This window comes from Hydra vulgaris, chromosome 08 (genome assembly GCF_038396675.1).
Source record: "Hydra vulgaris chromosome 08, alternate assembly HydraT2T_AEP".
In the NCBI taxonomy this organism is placed as follows: Eukaryota; Metazoa; Cnidaria; class Hydrozoa; order Anthoathecata; family Hydridae; genus Hydra; species Hydra vulgaris.
Genome location: NC_088927.1, coordinates 33,783,992 through 33,803,142, shown reverse-complemented (window position 1 = coordinate 33,803,142; position 19,151 = coordinate 33,783,992). Strand labels below are relative to the sequence as shown.

General features: G+C 29.7%; 1 protein-coding gene and 2 non-coding genes across 3 annotated transcripts; 2 read left to right on the top strand and 1 right to left on the bottom strand.

Moving 5' to 3' along the window:
* Positions 1 to 1,724: 1,724 nt before the first annotated feature.
* Positions 1,725 to 1,796, top strand: trnat-cgu (transfer RNA threonine (anticodon CGU)). Its single transcript has one exon. It is a non-coding gene; the product is annotated as a tRNA-Thr (tRNA).
* Positions 1,797 to 2,315: 519 nt separating this feature from the next.
* On the bottom strand, positions 2,316 to 2,388 carry trnar-ccu (transfer RNA arginine (anticodon CCU)). Its single transcript has one exon. It is a non-coding gene; the product is annotated as a tRNA-Arg (tRNA).
* Positions 2,389 to 7,097: 4,709 nt separating this feature from the next.
* On the top strand, positions 7,098 to 8,310 carry LOC136083263 (E3 SUMO-protein ligase KIAA1586-like). Its single transcript, XM_065802664.1, has 2 exons — positions 7,098 to 7,165; positions 7,458 to 8,310. Exons 1-2 carry the CDS (start codon positions 7,098 to 7,100, stop codon positions 8,308 to 8,310), a joined length of 921 nt encoding a protein of 306 aa, XP_065658736.1.
* The last annotated feature ends 10,841 nt before the right edge of the window (positions 8,311 to 19,151 follow it).

The window sequence follows — 19,151 nt, the reverse complement described above, 5'->3', positions numbered from 1 at the left end:
GCTCATATCTAAAGAAAAATAAATTATTTAGCTCTGAAACTTTGGCTAAACGTTCTTTGATTAAATTGACACATATTTTATGCAAAATTGAAAAGCTCAAAAAAATTTCTAGTTTCCTAGTTTTTTTGGTGTTGTACCACCTTAAACATGAATAAAAAGTTTTAAAACAGGTTTAACTCACAAACATTAAGAGTTTTAATTTTCCGGAGTAATGGTTTGAAAAGGGCGTAATTGTGCAAATTATATATAAATCTACTGGCTTGTTTTCGTTTAATATTTTTATTATATTGTTATTTACAGTTAGCGGAAGAAGTTGCAGAGGCTAGTCATCGGATTTAGATTGGTGATAAAATAAAATTAGAAAGCAATGCATAGCCGACATTTGGTCCTAAAAATTTATAGACCAAATGCCGGCTGGGTAGGAACATTTATTTTTGATTTGATTTAAAGATACCAATTTCGTAAAATATATTAGCATGCTCAAATTATCCAGTGTTTTTTAGTGAACTTACCAAATTTAAAGTCCTAAAATTACCGTGATTTTTTGAATAAAAACAAAACTTAGTAAAAATTTTTAATATTATAACCATATTAAATATCTTTCTGTAGTTTAATTAACTTGTATTTTTATCGTTTAAAAGTTTGAGTTAATAAAATTGAAAAAATAATGAACTAAGTTTTTTCTTCATAAAAACAAAGTAGTAGTATTCTTTTAATAAAAAGTTTAAAATTTGATCTTTTAATGATAACCCAGTGGGCACGAGACCTAAAAAAGACGTCTTTTGAACGTTTTGCTACTTTTTTAAAACCTCTGTGTTTTTAAGAAAAAATTTAAAGTGCCCAAATATTTTAGTGAATCCTGAGAAATGACCCCTAAAAATTATTTATTCGCAAAAATTTTGGATCTCGGCATAATTATTTTTGAAAAGGTTTGAATTTTTGCTTAGGGTGGTCATAATTCACTAACCTACCCTAATAGTTTTTTAACTATTTAAAAATATAATATAATTGAGAAGCCGTAACTCAACTTTCTTTAGAAGCTACAGATCCGTGGTAAAGAAGGAGGCGTGAACTTCCTTTCATTGAAAGGATTTGAAAGTTTCAAATACTCTTCTGCGGAGCTCTGTGATAAGACCGTAAGGACTTCTTGAGGCACTTAAAATAAAATAAAATAAACCTTTTGTGACATAAATTTCCGTCAATTTTGTATTGCTTATCGTGCTCACCATCTTTAGAAAAAAATAGCGCCAAACTTTGATCCAGGGCCAGTGCGAGTAGGTGTCATGTGGGGAGGGGGTATGCTATTAAAATTTTTGCTGACTAAAAAAAAAGGCACTCGTTTTTTGTAATTTGCCGACTGACTTGTCTAAAAGGGTCAAGTTTGCCAACTAAATGAACAAAAAGTTCATTGATGGAGGTATGATACCCCTCCTCCTCACACACACATTCCCCTTTCACGCCGGGCTTGCTCTGATCTTTACTGCTCCTTCCTGCTCCTTGCTTCTCTACTGCTCCTTCCTGTTTTACAAAAATTTATTCTCTCTACGGACAACATTCTAAAGTTTACTAAACATGTAGTAAAATAAATATGTTAAATCTTCAGCATATTATATATATTAAAATGTTAAAATGTTGTATTATTACAATTCCATTAAATTAAACCTTCAGTATTTGATACTTTTTTAAAAAATTGAAAAAAAATTGTCAACTCACGAATTTCAGACGGCGCAGTGGCCAAGTGGTAAGGCGTCGGTCTCGTAAACCGAAGATCACGAGTTCAATCCTCGTCTGTGCCTACAAATTTCTTTTTAATTGCACGTTCATTAAATTTACGTTTACGTAATTACACTCAATTATTTACTTTAAAAATTGAAATTTTTCGTAGTATGCAAGTTTTTTCAGGCAATACTTTAATTGTTTTATAACAGAAAACTCTTATCGCTTGCGGATTTCTTTCGTAGCCCTCTCGTATTTTAGCTTACATCAGGCGATTCGGTCAAGTCATCGATTTGCTTGTAAGTATTTAACTATAAAAAAACTAATAATTTTAATAGTTAAATACTTATTTTTTTGAATTAAAAACTTAAAAATTATAATTTTTTTTTGAGTTAAAAACAATTTTTTCTAATATCTTTTAAATAAACTGATAGCTTTTTATCATTATTGGTGTAGCGAAAACGTATTAATATAGCTTTTTTTTTAATATTTAAAACGTGTTAAAATAATTTTTAATAAAAAAGTTATATTACGAATTACAATAAAATTAATAAAAAAGTTTTATTGAAAATAACAAATTTTTGTCGATTAAAACAATGCACCTCCGACGGGACTTGAACCCGCAATCTCCGGCTTAGGAGGCCGACGCCTTATCCATTAGGCCACGAAGGCTGTATACACTGTTAACAAATTTAATAATATTATACATAATTTTTTGATTTTTAATGATATTATTTGTCATTCAAACAAAAATAATTGTTCGTTAGAATAGTGTCACGTGAAAAATAGAATTTTTATGGATTACTTTAAAAGTTTTAATTTAGTTTAGTTAACATTATAAACTAGAGAAAACAAACCTTAAATTCCCTGTAAAAAGCACCAAAATTATATGGAATAATATGGATGGTTTACAAGTGTTTTTTTCATTTAAAAATGATTACTTTGAAATGAAAATGCTATTAACTAATTAATGCTATTATGTCTTTATAATACTTAAATAATTTAAACAATAAATCATCTGAAAATTGTAAGGCAAATTTAATTTAAATCTTTAATCTATTGTTTTTATTATCATCTCAATATAAATTAAATTATACAGTGGTTTTCATAAATTTAGACGCACTCATATTTGAGAATAGAAATTTTTAGTTTTTTAACGAAAAATGATTTCAACCGGGTTCAAATCAGGTGAGCATGGAGGCCACGGTATTGTCTTGATATTATTATCGTTGAACCACTACTTTGTATAGTATGCAGTATGTGCAGAAGCGCCATCTTGTTGAAGTTTCCATGGTTTATCATAGAGCATAAGCAGGTCAATTGATGGAATTAAGTTGTTTTCCAGTACTTCTACGTATATTCTGGAGTTGATTCTTCCGGTGTATGTTTGGGACATACCAAAACCTTTTTAATTGAAGCATGACCAGATTCCTATCGAGCCTCCTCCACTTTGTACAGTCGATCTAATGTACCCGGCGTGATGCTTTTCTTGAGCCATTCTTTTGACTGTTATGTTAGATTTACGATTGATAAGCTCAAAGTTACTCTCATCACTCTACATAATGTTTTTCCATTGTTTTATTGTCCAATACCTTCTTTCACGACACCATTTTAGTCTCCTTTGTTTATCATATAGACGCAAGAGCGGTATCTTCAAAGCAGAATAGACTCCAATCTTGTATTTGATAAGTATTCGGCGGACTGTGCTTTGAGAAATAGATGTATTTTGCGTTGTATTGAATTCTGTGGTCAATTCTTTGTAAAAAATTCTTTGATTAGCTCTGACAGCTCTAAAAAAGGCACTATCGTCCTTTCTGGTGGTTGACAAGAGTCTACCTGACCTCGTTTTCTCGCTGGCACCACCAGTGTGAATAAAGTTTTGCATCGTTGTCCGAACGCATTTCTCAGAAACTCCAATTAACATAGCAATTTCTCTATTACTTTTGGTTCCTTCTTTGATGTGAGCAATAATTTGCCATCTTTCACCTTGAGTGATACGTCTTTTGCCCTTTTTTCGCGTCTTTTTAGTGCAAAACTAACTTAACTTTTGTTAATTTATTAAATAATGATTAACTAATTCCAGTAAGTCATATTTATATAAGGTTTTTTGACAAAATCAATTAATTTAGGCCTAATAATGAAAAATATAGGGGGGGGGGGGGAGGGGAAACTACTAATTAACTATCAATTAACAAAAAATAAGACTTTGTTGATTGCGCGTCTAAATTTATGAATAAAATAAAATCAAGCTTATCAATTAACTTTTTTATGTTAATTGGTATAGAATGAGTAATAAACATCCTGTAAAAAAAATTAAGGTACTCTATAATAGAGTTTCACTTCCTCTATTAAATTATGTATCAAACATAGCAGTAGCACTTTTATTTTATTTTTATTTTAAGTATTTTCTTATATATATGTAAAAAAAAATGAGCGCGTCTAAATTAATGAAAACCACTGTACCACCTAATGAATAGCAGTGTCTAGCGGACTTCCTCGAGGAAGTGAACTTAGTTCTTGCTTTTTAATATTTATGTTACAGATCTTCTAAATGCCTCCAAAACCTTCGCAATTCAGTTTGCTGACGATATCAGACACTCTGAGAATGATTTGAACCCGTACAAACTAATAACTAAAATAGTACGTACATTCAAAAATACTAAAGAATTCTGCAAATCTTATGGCCTCAATAAATTCATCTAATACACAGGTTATAGTTTTCAAAAGTCGTGAAAAGAAACTGTGTGATGACTACTGATAGCGGTTTACAATTGTGTAATTAAAGCAGTCGAATTTGGAAATTACTGTGAATAACATCTTACATTGACTCCACATATAAAAAAATAAAATAATAAAGAAAAGTGTCACGGTATCTTAGAGTTCTATCAAGGGAACTTTTAAGATTGGCTTATGTATCTTTAGTAAGATCTCAGTTCGAGTAATCCTACGAAATTTAATCTCCAATTAAACCTCCAATTAAATTTAAAAACCAATTTAATCTCAAATCAAATTGGTTTAGCTTGACACAGTTCAAAAAATTATTTGTGATGCAAATCGAGATGTTCATTCAGCCCCTCTACAAATGCAAGTAAAACTGAACTAATTAAAAGATCGAAGAGAAAAATGCATGAGACTAAATTCGTTAATTCTATTAGAAATAGAACTTGTTACCCTGCCTTTTACGACGTATTTGGAGATCTTGAGGTTGGGGTATCTCATAAAAAAATTGAATTTTGAATTAAAATTAGTCTTATCGAGTTTAAATTAAAAAATATTATAATAATTGTATTATTTTAATAATTTTAGTAATATTTGTATATACATAGTAATATTATGACTATTATGTGTATACGAATGACAAACTTACGAATAACATCTACATGCTATATAACATGCAACACAGGGCCGATTGCACGAGTTTCAAAGTGGAGGGACACAATTGTCAATTAAAAAAAAAATTCCTCTATAACTAGAAACTAAAAAAAAGTGTCCCCCTGCCCCCCGGTGTTGTCGGCTTTGTAACATCTATATGTTATATGCAAGTTCTTCATCATATAACATGTAGATAATATATTTAAGTTTGTTCAATTCATATCTGCAACATAATTCTTTAGGACAAATCCAGTACTTTTGGACTTCATTAAACTTTGGTTAGCTGAGTACATTAACGACAAAAAGAAAATATTTGCACCAATCCCATATCTATCAGCAACTAAGTAATGCAGATTCAGTACTGGATTAACATAATAGTCGAAGTTACATATACTACAGGCCCACTCTACCAAAGCTAAGCTTTAAATAGTTGTAACTTGTTTGATAAAATTACTCTAATACTTCATCATTTTTAGTAAAGCTTTATCGATGCCGTGCCTTTATATTTATCGTTATCGTGAAATCACCTCAAACATAACGTTAGAATCATGTCTCATTTTTTTTGGAAATTACTGTGAGAATTGCTAGAACAACCCGCGGGATGTTCTAGCAATTCTCCTCAGTTTTAGTTGTTATGGTCTGTAACGTCATTGGCAATATTAACAGAAATTGTCTTTGAAACAATAAGTGACCTGGTCAGTTTTCAAATTTTTCATAAAGAAAAAAAGAAACCTAAACAGCTAAAAAAATGTAGAAGGAATCAGCAGTTAACAAAAACACCTACTTTCCTTACAGCGACTCAGAAATTTTTGAAATCAACATGGCTTAATGAAGCAATGTGAATTATTTCAGAGCGTAAATACCACTGAAGTATGTGCTTTTATAGTAATTCCAGAGAATGTGCAATGCATCAATTGCACAACATAAAATGGAGTGCATCTTTTACAAGCATTTCTGTACAATTTAATCAAGTTCGATGAAATACCACCTGTTTTGCTATTAATTAACCCTTTACCATATATTTATCACATTCCATATAAGAATGTCCGGATCTTTTTTTTTTTAATAATATATCATTTGCTGTTCATATAATAAGAAAATATAATTACAAAGAAACGTGAACATTAAAAAAGTAGATTTATAAAAAACAAGCAGGAGCTCAAAGAAGATATGGGTGACTAAAGTTACCACACTCTTTTCACAGAGTCTCAATGAGGGCTTTGCAAGTTAAAAATAAATAAGATTATTAAATTACTATGTACAATTTCAATATAATAATAAAAAATACACTTTTATAAATATTTTCAATAAATCAAGAAAGTAAGTAGTATTAATATAGTTTTAGCTATATTCAAAAAAATCAAAATTTTTCATCAAAAAATTTTCTTTTTTATTCGAAAGGAGTTTAACGATTTTACCGTATTTATTCGTTGTCTAAATACTATTTGATTTTTAAAAAGTATACCATAGTTTTAGTCTACGGTATGCTATTCCATATTCAGAATATGTGCGACTAATTCTTGGCAATCTACAAGTACTTCATTGGTTTATTCGAAGAGAACTGTTTTTGTTCACATTTTTGGTAAATTTACTATTAAACAGGGGTTGGCTGGAACCGGCTCGGTCCGGCTCGCGCGAGCCGGTTGTTAAAATTTTTGATACTCGACGAGCCGCTTGTTAAATTAATCCTAAAACCAAAAATAAGCTATTTTAATAGTATGTTTATGCAAAAGATGCACATCGCGCTGATGTGCCACACACTTGCAAACATATCATATGCGCAACACAATACGCACATCATGTGCGTACGTAAAATACGAAATGCTTAGCTCTTGCTTGTGAGTGAGTCACAAGTTGTGAAGCTTCGGCACACTGCACATGGTATCGCCCGCTTTATTATTTCTTTCGTTACTTGTTACAACTTTATTATTTTTATAATTTGTTGGTTTTCTACAGATTATAAAGGGAATGCAAATTTTAACGAGAATAAAAAAATGTTAATGTTAAAAATGACAATGTTAGGAAGAAAATCTGGAGTAGCCACAAAATTGACTGAAGTGTTTCCAAATATAATCGTGTAGCATTGTTTGAATCACCAATTGCAATTGGCGATCGATGATTCCATAAGCGACATTAAACAAGTAAATCATTTAAAAATATTTGTGGACAAAATATGTGCAATATATCATCCGTCAAATAAAAATAAGCCAAATTGGAAACTATTTCTAGTGATTTGAACCTAGAAATAATAAAAATTGGTCGCGTTTTTGGACCTCGTTGGGCATCCTGTAGCTTACGAGCAGCTACTGTTGTGTGGAGAGCATACACAGCGTTGTATAAACATTTTATCCAGTTCAAATCAAATTCAGGAATGACCATACATATTTTATTGAAGATTTAGCTTTAATAATAGATATCTTAGAAGAATTTTCGATACTATCCAATGCGCTACAATCAAGAAAAATTACCATACTTAAAGCTGATCAATTAATTAAGCGTACAATAAGAGCTATAGAACTACACAAAAATTATAATTTTGGTATCTATGAAAAAAAAGTTCAAAATTTAATTTCATCGAATGAGTTCAAATGCATACCATTTGATTACAATAATAAATTTGTGTCTCTTCCCAGAGAGCAATTATTAGATAGTGTGGCAAAGAATATGAAAGCAAGACTTTTATCGGCTAGTCATATAAATATGGATGAGGATAAGAATGAAAACAATGACACTGATAACTATGAAAAATTAGTGCAGTTCTTCGAGATTTTAGATCCTTCTACCTGGTCATTAGATAAAATTATGTCACCATGGCTAGAAGGTGAAGACATGGTTAGAAAATTATGTATAATTTTAAAGTTTAAAGTAGATGTTAATGATTTTCGTGACTTTGCAGATGCAAACATACAGCTGAAAAATGTTCAGTTACTTAATTCAATTTTAAGGGCTAAAAAAATAGCAAGCACAATTGCTATTAGCAGTTCAGAAGCTGAGAGAGGTTTTAGCCTTATGAATTTAATTGCATCAAAATTAAGAACCAGCCTTACTGTGGAACATATATCCAATCTAATGAAAAATTTTTTTTGGGGGAAACTAATAGCAAATTTCGATTTTATTCCTTTTGTTAAATCTTGGATGAACCAGAATCACAGGTTAGCAACTGAAACAAAGGTAAGAAGAAGGCACAATAATGATGTTTCTGTAAATGAACAAGGCATATGAACTCTATATTAATTAATTAATTAGGCATATACAGAGTGTATGTATGTTAAATTTGGAATTTATCAGTTTTATTGTGCAATAAATGTTTTGTTTAGTTTTTTTTTGCAATAAATGTTTTGTTTTGTTATATATATTTTATACTGCACAAAAATTAATGAAGACAATGTACGCATTTACCGTTTTTTTTTTTTGAAATAATAGCGAGCCGGTTGTTCAAAATTTGACAGCCCACCCCTGCTATTAAAGGTTTTAAGAATCAAGCTGTTATTATATTTTTACATAAAATTAGGTCTTGGCAAATAATAATTTTATAGTTATTCATCATTTGCATGTCTTTAATTAATGATTTTGCATTTGTAAATTTTTTTCTTATATATAAGACTGCATACATGTTTTAGTAGAGAAAACTCTTTTTTAAGTTTTGTTGGTAAAATAAAAATGTATAAGGCCATGGTCTACTTAAATTACACGGCCTGATTTGTTGCATTTTCCGTAAAAAATTAAGAGGCCAGTTTTTTGACGGCTCAAGTATAAAAATTTAATTTTTGTTATGGTTAAGAATCTTATTTGTACTTTAATTTTTTTATTCTAATTTTATTAAAATGGTTTAATAATAGTAAGATTTTCTTAGAGTACTTACATTACTTTGTGATGTTTTTTTTGTTAACTGATTGCCTGCTTCAGCTTATTCCAATAACATAAAATACTGAAATAGGTTTTCAGATAGTTATATATAAACATACTACTGAAAATAAACTTGCTAAGATTACCGAAAACTATCCAATGAAAATAAAATCAAAGGTTTGTAATTTTGTATTTATTATAATTGAAATTAAAAGAAGAAAACCTTTTTACTAGGAATTTTGGTCTTTGTTGAAAATTTTTGAAATTTGGTCTTTGTTTTTTTTTTCCATTTTTTCACTTCATATTTCCTCAATGAATATGTAATTTCTTTTTGCAAATTATTAAAAATATTATTAACAATATGAGATCTATATTTGATTCAATTTTTAAATCAAATTCATAAATAAATACTTTTGGTGTTTTTCATTAGTGATATTGACACTAAAGCAAATCCTAAAAATTTGTTCTGCAAATTTTCAATTGAAAAAATTGAATGACTGCAATGTTTTATTAGAATGGCACTAATATTTATGTAGACAACTAAGCAATATCTAGCATAATATTTTTTAAGGATTATCAAAATCTTTTTACTAATGCATATTTCTAAAAGACTCACAAAAAGTCTACTACTGGTCATTTAACTATACTTACTAAAACCTAGCTCCAAAGGATCACTTTGTAAATTGGAACTAACAACAAATGTAAAGCCTTCTTCAAGCAAATCATTCATAAGAGATACAATTGCTTTTAGTGTTGTAATTAGAGCATGCGATGTTTTTTTGGTTAATCTAAAGTATTTATCAAATTTTATTTTGATCAAATTTTAGTACAATTTGCAATTTCTCTATAAAGTGTGGGTATGTTATCACCTTTCAAAGCAGCATTGCTGAGTTTGATTGGATGAATTGAGTTTCTGATTTGAATTAAGTATGATAAATAACTTATAAAACAGTGATAAAAATTGTGCTGGATTATTTCTTTCAGGAAAATAACTCTATATTACAGCTGCAGTTGTTTTGTCAAATATTATCAATGTTGACAACTTGTTTGTTGTTTTCCAACTTGTTTGTTATTTCTTGCTTTTTCTTGCTTGTTTAATAATTGATCTTTTATTAAACTTTAATAAACATATTCCCTGCAATGTAACCAGCTGTAACTTCAACATTTTCTCTGGAAAAATCAAATGAAAAAGAAGAAAAAAACTTTTTTTTGCGTTTAACAAGTTGTTTTGAATAATAAGTATGTTTTAAATATTCCTTTTCTAAACTGGATGATAAATTAATAATTTTCCATCGGCAGTGTATCGGTAACAACAGCTCTTATCTTAAATTTAGATTGGTGCATTGAGGTAATACACTCATCGATTTCTTTTTTCAAACATTAACCTGTTATGTAAACTTTAGGTGTGAATTCTAAAACAAAAGAATAAATTTTTGAACCCTATAATCATTAAAACAAAAACAACTTCTTTATAAAGATTATTTTCTCAATCTTTACCAAATGGTTTACTACCTTGATATTGGGCTGCTTTTGCAAATACATCTTACACACAAGAAGCAGATAATCACTTAATACCAAATTTTTGTCAATGATTTTTCTAATATGTTATAGTTTTTTAATTTGTAATTTTCACCACTGTGAAACCATTCAGGTAAAGAAATATGATAGCATTTATTAGGTAATAAAAAATTAAGATTTTTATTAACAGCTATTGACTCCGAAACAGTTGGTATGTCTAATGTTGCTTCCAAAACAGTTGGTATACCTGATATTTCTTGGCCTACTGTAAATAAACGGCCTGATTTGTTGCATTTTAATTGCTGCATGTTTGAAATATGCAGCATAATAGAGTTTTTACATTGCAAAACATTGTTATGCAGTGTAAATATTTCAAAGATAAATCCATGTTTTATACTTAATATTTGCAATTATAATATATACAAAATTAAAAACATTTAAAATTATTTCTAATGGAGAGTTGTGGGTAGTTTTAGCAACATGTAAGGTTATTTTTACTAGCATGTTGGTATGAGTTGATATAGCTATCTGAAAGCCTATTTGAGTACTCGGTGTTATTGGAATAAACTGAAGCAGGCAATCAGTTAACAAAAAATCCAGCACACAATAGTAACTCAAAGAAAATCTAACTATTATTAAAACATTTTAATAAGATAAGAATAAAATATTTATAGTGCAAACACAGACTCTTAACCATAACAAAAATTAAGTTTTTATACTTGAGCCGTAAAACACCTGGCCTCTTAAATTTTTATGGAAAATGCAACAAATCAGGCCGTGTAATTTAAGTAGGCCATGATAAAGCCAAAATAAAACTTTCTGAAGTTACATTCTGAAAAAAAAAAACTTTTAACTTTTCAAACTTTCTGAAGTTATATATGGACGAATTCGGTACATCAAATCAATTATTTTGCTAATTTTTGATTAAATATAACTTATGTGCGGAAACCATAATAAATTTTCATCAATACGAATTCCTTAGAACTTTATTCTCTCATTTTTTCCAAATAGTTTATCAAAATGAAAATGCAACTTTAATAAAGTCAAAGCTCATTTTTTACATAAATAAAAAAACCCATAAAATGAAACAATGTTAATTAACCTATAGCTTTTGTTTTGGATAGCACACAAGTTGTGAAATAGCTCTACAGATCGAATGCCTTTGCCTAAATACCAAACATTACCATATTGCCAGCCTCATATCATATTACATTAAAGTTACCTTGCCAGCTTCTTTTCTTACTATAGTTTAATCATAACAATACAAAAAATCTTTATTGGTTAAAAGTATGTTTAATGATTGAAACTTTTTTCTTTTGTCTTTTTTTTAGATTTTGAATAAAAAGATAACTCTTTTTTATTGCTTCAACTTTAAACTAATCATACTTCAAACAAGTGATGATCTCAGGTCCCAAGATACCTAAAAGAAATTCTAAAATTAAAGTTAAATATGCCGCAATAAGATTGATATAACAATTTATCATTTGCTTAATTTTAAATTAGTCACAGCTTTTAGATCAAAAAGGAAACAAGTATAAAAAAAAAAAAGCAAAAATGGTTGGCATGATACCTTGGAGTAACATATCGTGGTAGTTTACCAATGTCTAAAAAAATGAAAAATTCATTCGAATCACTCTTGACATCTTCAAGAGTGATTCGAATGAATTCAAACTCATCTTGCTTTAAGCTAAATCTTTTTTTAACTGCCACACTATTATTTCCAAATAGTTCAAAACTTTTAAATACTAGAGATTTCAATACACTATAATACTGAACTTTTCAATACACTATAATACTATTTTACTAACTTTGATTGTGGTAAGTTTAACTGCAAATTTGTATGATATTGTTTGATATGATCAAACAATGGCATAAGTCAAAGGAAAGCAAGTAAAAATATGTATAAATTGAAGCCGAGTAATCCATTGTGTTTCATATATATATACTTAATCACTGAATGCGTACGCTTTGGCATAGTGAAATTTGTTTAATCAATCGTAATCTTTGAAAGAGCCTTTCATTCTGTCTCAAGCTTTGACATAGCTCATCAAGTGTACGTACGTACGCAGGGAGGAGTGGGGGTCAAAGTATATAGGTGCGTACAAAGGAGGTTAGGGTCCTAAATCAGCAGTTTATGGATACCCATGTTTTGTAAAAACAAATTTAAAAATGTATTTTTTAATAATTCTAAACTAAATTAAGACCCTAAATTAAAGCTGGATTTAAAGTGTTAACTAATTTAAGTTTAGTCAAAAAAAATTTGCATAAGTAATATACATTCCAACTTGAAAAAAAAGGCAAAAAGAGGAACTAGTGGTGATTTAACTAAACAAAACATTTTTAAGATTGAAATAAAAAGAACTCTTTTGACTGGTAATTCTAATTTTAAAAACATGATCAGTAAAAATAAAAAAAGATTACTAAGAAACAAGATTGAAGATTTAAAAATTTCTGGAAGATCAGGAAGGTGAAAGAAAGTGTGTTATTGGTTCAGAGAATATTAAGTATAGAAAAAAGGTATTCAATACTTTTTATTAAGCATTGGTTCAACCTGTTTTTATTATCCTCTTAAAACTTAAACTATAATTTTCTGTTTTAGACATTAATGTACCCAACATTAAATTTATAGACACAATTCTAAACAAAAATCTTCAATTGAATCTAATCTTAATCCAAGTGATTGGTATTATATAGAAGGCTCTGAAAAACTAGACACAGTAATTGCAAATATTCTAAATGGTATTGTTTTGCTTACTGCCACTGCCTGTGTTTCCAATGGGCACACGGACATCCATAGTACGTCCATGGACGTCCAAAATGGTTCGTTCGGACGTCCAAAATGAACGTCGATTAAACGAACCAAATGCAATGACTTTCGTCCGTCCATTTTAGACATATAAAGTAGTCCAAGGGCGTCCAAAACAGTCCATTCAGTGGTCCACAATAGACGCTTTTGGACGTCTATATTTTGCCCATTCATTCAGCGTTTAGTTTTATTCAGCTCATTCTCATACAGACTCCATTTCTTGCAAATATAAAAAATGGAGTCTTGGTATAAGAAATGAAGTCTTTTTTTTTCCCACAAAGCCTAAATTTAATACACACGTGTTTTTTGGATTCAACACGAGTGGCAACCCTCATTAGGATAATAATAAGGTTACTTCATAAATAATTAAATCCAAGTATTGACACAATTCATCACAAAAAAAATAAAAAGAGTAATATTTTTGATAGTATAAATATATAAATACAATTTAGCAAAAACATTATTTTTTGGCTCATTTTAATATGTCGCCAATGGTACCCTCGATGTTGGTTGCATCATAACCAATTTTGTCACCAACAATAGTTTCTAAAGAAATAATATTTATCACAAAATTGTCTGTCAATCATAGAGCATGTTTTAGAAAACCAAAAAAAAAACAATTAAATTTAAAAGCAAAGTAAATAAACTTTGCTTTTGAATTTGATTTCCAAAAAATCAACAAACGACATCCACAATAAAAATTTATATTAAAGTACTTGTTTTTAGTTTTGGAAAGTCATAGATAAAAAAACTAAATTAAAATAAAAAACGACTACAAATATATATGCAAATAATGAATAGGAGAAAATGAGCATTGTACTGCTGTTTCACGTTCTGCTATTTACTGTTAACAAAAATATTTTAGTCTTATATAAGATGCAATAGCTACAAACGCGCATTCAATCGCCTTTTATGCATTTATAATAAGGAGTGCTCGTAAATTTACTTTTTCCTTTTCTTTCATCCTTGCTAAATAATGCCGGGTATTCTATGATAGCATTCAAAACATTTTTAATAACATTTTTTACAAGTAATTATAAAAATTATTAAAATAAACTAAAAGCATGATTAATTATTGAACCATATCTAAATACCATATAGAGTCACAACATATTGTGAGCAAATTAATCACCTTTTTTTACAAGTTTTTATAAGTACTAATATATATATATATATATATATATATATATATATATATATATATATATATATATATATATATATATATATATATATATATATATATATATATATATATATATCAGGGGCTATTCTAGACCGTTTCCGACAACGTCAACCATATTGAGTGCCGCACAGTGGAAAATAAAGGTCTGTTTTGGATCAAAAATCAATAACCATTTTGTTACTAAAGATTAGGTGTTGAAATTTTGTTAAATGTAAAGTAGTATATGACGCTTCTAAAGAAATATATTTTATAAAAAAAATTTAAATATAAATTTGTAAACAAAAACCAAAAAATTCAAAATTTTCATTTTTTATTTTATTTTTAAATAAACATGTTCTTTTTGATTATATGAAAAAACTTTGAAAGTATTCGAAACAGCAAAAAATACATAAAATGCTTATTTAATTGGAAAATGTATTTATATTAAAAATATATATAAAAAACATTTATACGAGCTTTTGGCTAACTCTAGACTAAAAACGAACACGCACTTTTTAAATTTTTAAAAAAACATTTTTCTTTTTTAACGATTGACAGACGACTTAAAGGATTGCAAATTATATGAATCAGGAAAGCAAGATGAAGGAAACAAATTCCAAAGAGCTGATGTTCGAGGAAAAAAACTAGACGAATAAGCGTTTTTGGAGCACTTAGGAACAGTCACAGAAAAAGGATGAGACTTAATTGAATGACGAGTAGAGTAACACAAGAATGAATTTTAGTAGATGGCACAAAAGACACTAGTTCTTTAGAGCAGTGCCCATTATAGTATTTGTAGAAAAGAGAAAGAGAAGCAACATTACGACAATGTGATAATGGTTGGAGGTTGGCTGCAAGAGCAGGTCCAACTATGTTTACAATGCGTTTTTGCACCTTGTCTAAATGAGAAAGGGCATCATTAGAAGATCCGCCCCAGATATTGAAACGGTATTCCATACAAGGCCGGATTTGAGATTTATAGAGATAAATAATAAAATCCGAAATAAGAAAGTGTCGCGCTCGATAAAAAGATGCAATCTTAGCAGATACTAATTTTGCAACTGATTTGATATATGGTTTCCAAGAAAGATCGGAAGTAAGAGTTAATCCTAGAAGATGAAGAGTAGATGACTCATCGAGTACATCACCGTTCATAAATATAGGGAGATCTAAATTATTGCGATAACAATTGGCTAAAAAAATTGAGTTTTATCTGTATTAAAGTTCACCAGCCACTGTGAGCCCCATGTTGTAGCAGTAGTGAGATCCTTTTCAAGCTCAAATACCCCCTCCAAGCAATCAGAGAGTGTTGGTTTCTTATCTCGACAAGAGTAAATGGTAGTATCATCAGCAAACAATACCACCTTAGATGTGAGAATATCTGGAAGATTGTTAATGTAAATTAAAGAGTATAGGGCCAAGGATAGAAACTTGAGGAACCCCTAAAGTTACAGAATTAGAAGAAAAGTGCTGTCTATAGAGGGCAACTTTTATACTACGATTAGAATGGAAGGATTCAATAATCTTAAAGGTGTTACCAGATACACCATAAAAAGAAAGCTTGTGGAGAAGACCAGCATGCCAAATTTTATCAATAGCTTTTGAAATGTCAAGAGCAATGACCTTAACCTCTCCACCTTCATGCACGATGAAACCTATCAGTTATTACTGTTAGCAAATCAGCTGGAGAACGAGAAGATTGAAATCCATATTGATGGTCAGAAAGTAAGATATTAGATTCAAGATGAGAAATTAAGTGTTTTTTAATTAAAGATTCAAAAACTATGCTTATGATAGGAAGAAGACTAATGAGACGGTAGTTAGACAAATCAGATCGCTCTCCAGAATTTTTGAAGATAGGGATAACAGATGCCACTTTCCAGCAGGCTGGAAAACAAGACTCTCATAAGCACTTGTTGAACAGTTTTGAGAGTATAGACGATAGCTCCAGAGAACACTTCTGCAAGACAATAACAGGTATGTTGTCCGGGCCACAAGCTGTAGAAGAGTCTAAGCAGGAAATCACTTTAGATACAGAAGCTGAAGTGGAACCTGTTTGTTGGCAATATCAGGTAGAACGCAACTAGTGGAATCAAGAGATGGTATTGATGAAAAGTTTTTAGCAAAAAATTCAGCTTTGTCTTTAGGTGAGGTGACAAAGTCTGAGCCATAAAAGAGAGGTGGAAATAAGGATTTGCCCTTATTATTAATACTACTAAAGATTCTCCAGAAGTCACGAGAGCCTAATTTTTAAGATGAGATACGAGATTTCATGACCTGAGAATAGTGAGCTTTGGCGTTAGACAAAACCTTTTTACAATGGTCTCAAGAGCCCCAAGGCAGGGGTTGTTTTAAGTATCCTACAAGGCAGCATGACATGACGCAAATTGTACTGGGTTACATGTTACCAGTAGCAGGATAACCTGACCTGACAATTAACCTGACATTTAAGGAGAGAGCTTGTAGAACTATGTAAAGTTGCTTAATCAAACTTTTATTTACTCCATTGTTTTCAGAAGAGCAGCTTGCATTGTAAAAAAATTTTCTAGCAGTATTACCATCATTGGTATAACCACTTACTTGTCTCGGTTTGTTGAAGGTTAACCCTAGCTGCTCACGAAAACGTTTCTGTACCAAGGTCTTCTTTTTTTTCTTTTGTAATTTTTTTTCTTTACTTTTAGATGACCATGTTTGGAAAGACATGTTATAGAAAATATGTAGTGTTTTTCCATACACCGAATCCAGGCATGTAGTGTGGACAGTCCGTATTAATACGGACTTTTATTTTCGAGCCTAGCAGACACTTTAGTCAAATTGTTCATTTTTCGTGTAGCTCCACCTATTGCACATGTAGACGCAGAAGGCGTATCCGTTAATACCTAAGCCAATTTTCCATCTATCATTGTTAAAAAAAAGTTCATGTTTCACTAGTATTCCATTACAACATTTGGTAAATATAGATGGCCGTAAAGAGTATATTCGGATTTTAATTTCATCTACAACAACCAATAATAATACTAATAATAGAATGTATGTCCATCAAAATTAATTCTCAACAAAAAATAGACAAAATAACTTACGCAAAACTATTGTTATAAACAGATATAGGGTGAAACCACGATAAAAAGCGGCTTTCTGTTTTCTGACTTTTTTATCTATAATTTTAGAAACCTGATTTTTAATAAACCAATTTTATAGACATCTTAGCTACAAATCGATTACAAAAATAAAGCATGGGAAGCGTAGGTGACTACTAAAAGGTTGGTAAACTTTAAGATTTTTTATTTTCTAGCTCATTTTGTAGTTTAATTAATTATTTGTAAACAAAACTATATAATTAAAATACCGTTAACCGTAAAATACCGTAAACCGTAAAATACCGTAAACCGTAAAATACCGTAAACTTTGGCCAGCGGGGTAACTTTGGCCATTTTTAAAACTTCTAACTAAACATCTGCAACTTTTTAACAGTTAAGTAACGTTTTACTATTTTTGTTTTATTTGTAAATGCAATCTTTCTTGCTTAAATTTTGATATGAAGTTTGTTGCAAATGCTCTTTACTATAAGTGAAAAAGAATGAAAACTACATCTTGGTAAAACACAATCAAAAACTGTAAAACAGAATGTTGTCTGGGCAAAGATAAAAATGATAGCAAACAACTCAGTTTTAGTTCTGTTTTAAAGACAAAGGTTCAGATAAAATTAGGTGAAAAGTTTTTGGCTCAAGTAACAACATTCTGGTTTTTTTACAGGGTGGTCAAAGTTACCCCGTAGGTTTATACTCTTTTGGGGTAACTTTGGCCATGTAAATAATATTCATTTTAAAGTAGTTTGATCGTTATTTATTAAAAAAGTATATTTTATTGTTAAACTATTTGTTGTTGTTGTTGCTAAATCATAATTTTGTTAACTTTATAACAAAATTTAGAGACTCTTATTTTTAAATTTAATTGCAATTTAATAAAATTATATTATAGTTTAATAAATTACTACATTGCAATTTGCTTGTGTTGTTTATATTCACTTTTGTTTAAAGCATAATGCCTCGTAAATATAACAAGCATAGTGTTGGAAAACGTGCATACAACACTTTTAATACCATTCTTTTGAAAGTTTGTATGGGTGCAATTAATGAAGGTATGTCTATTCGTCAAGCCTCAAAAAGGTTTAGTATACCAAGAAGCACTATACATAATAAAATGAAGTCAAAGCATAAAAAATGCATTGGTGCACCAACCATATTTACTTATGATGAGGAGCAGTTATTTTCATCTAGAATCAAGGTCATGTGTGATTGAGGATTTCCATTAAATAAACTTGATGTTAAAATGTTAGTAGCTGGTTATTTAAAATTGCAAAATCGTACTGTAAAAATATTTAAAAACAATATTCCTGGTGATGATTGGGTCTCAAGTTTTATGAAACGTTTACAGTTAACCCATAGAATAGCATCAAATATTAAAAGAAAATGTGCAGCTATAAACAAAGACCAATTAAAAATTTATTTTGACAATATTAGACTTGAGCTTGAAGGAGTTCCACCTTGTAACATTTGGAATTATGATGAAACAAATTTGCGTGATGACCCTGGAAATAAAAAAGTTGTTATGAAGCGTGGAACTAAGTACCCTGAGAGAATAATGAATAGCAGTAAAGCTTGTTTCTCTGTAATGTTTTGTGGAAATGGTGTTGGAGAAATTCTTCCACCATACACAGTTTTTAAAAGC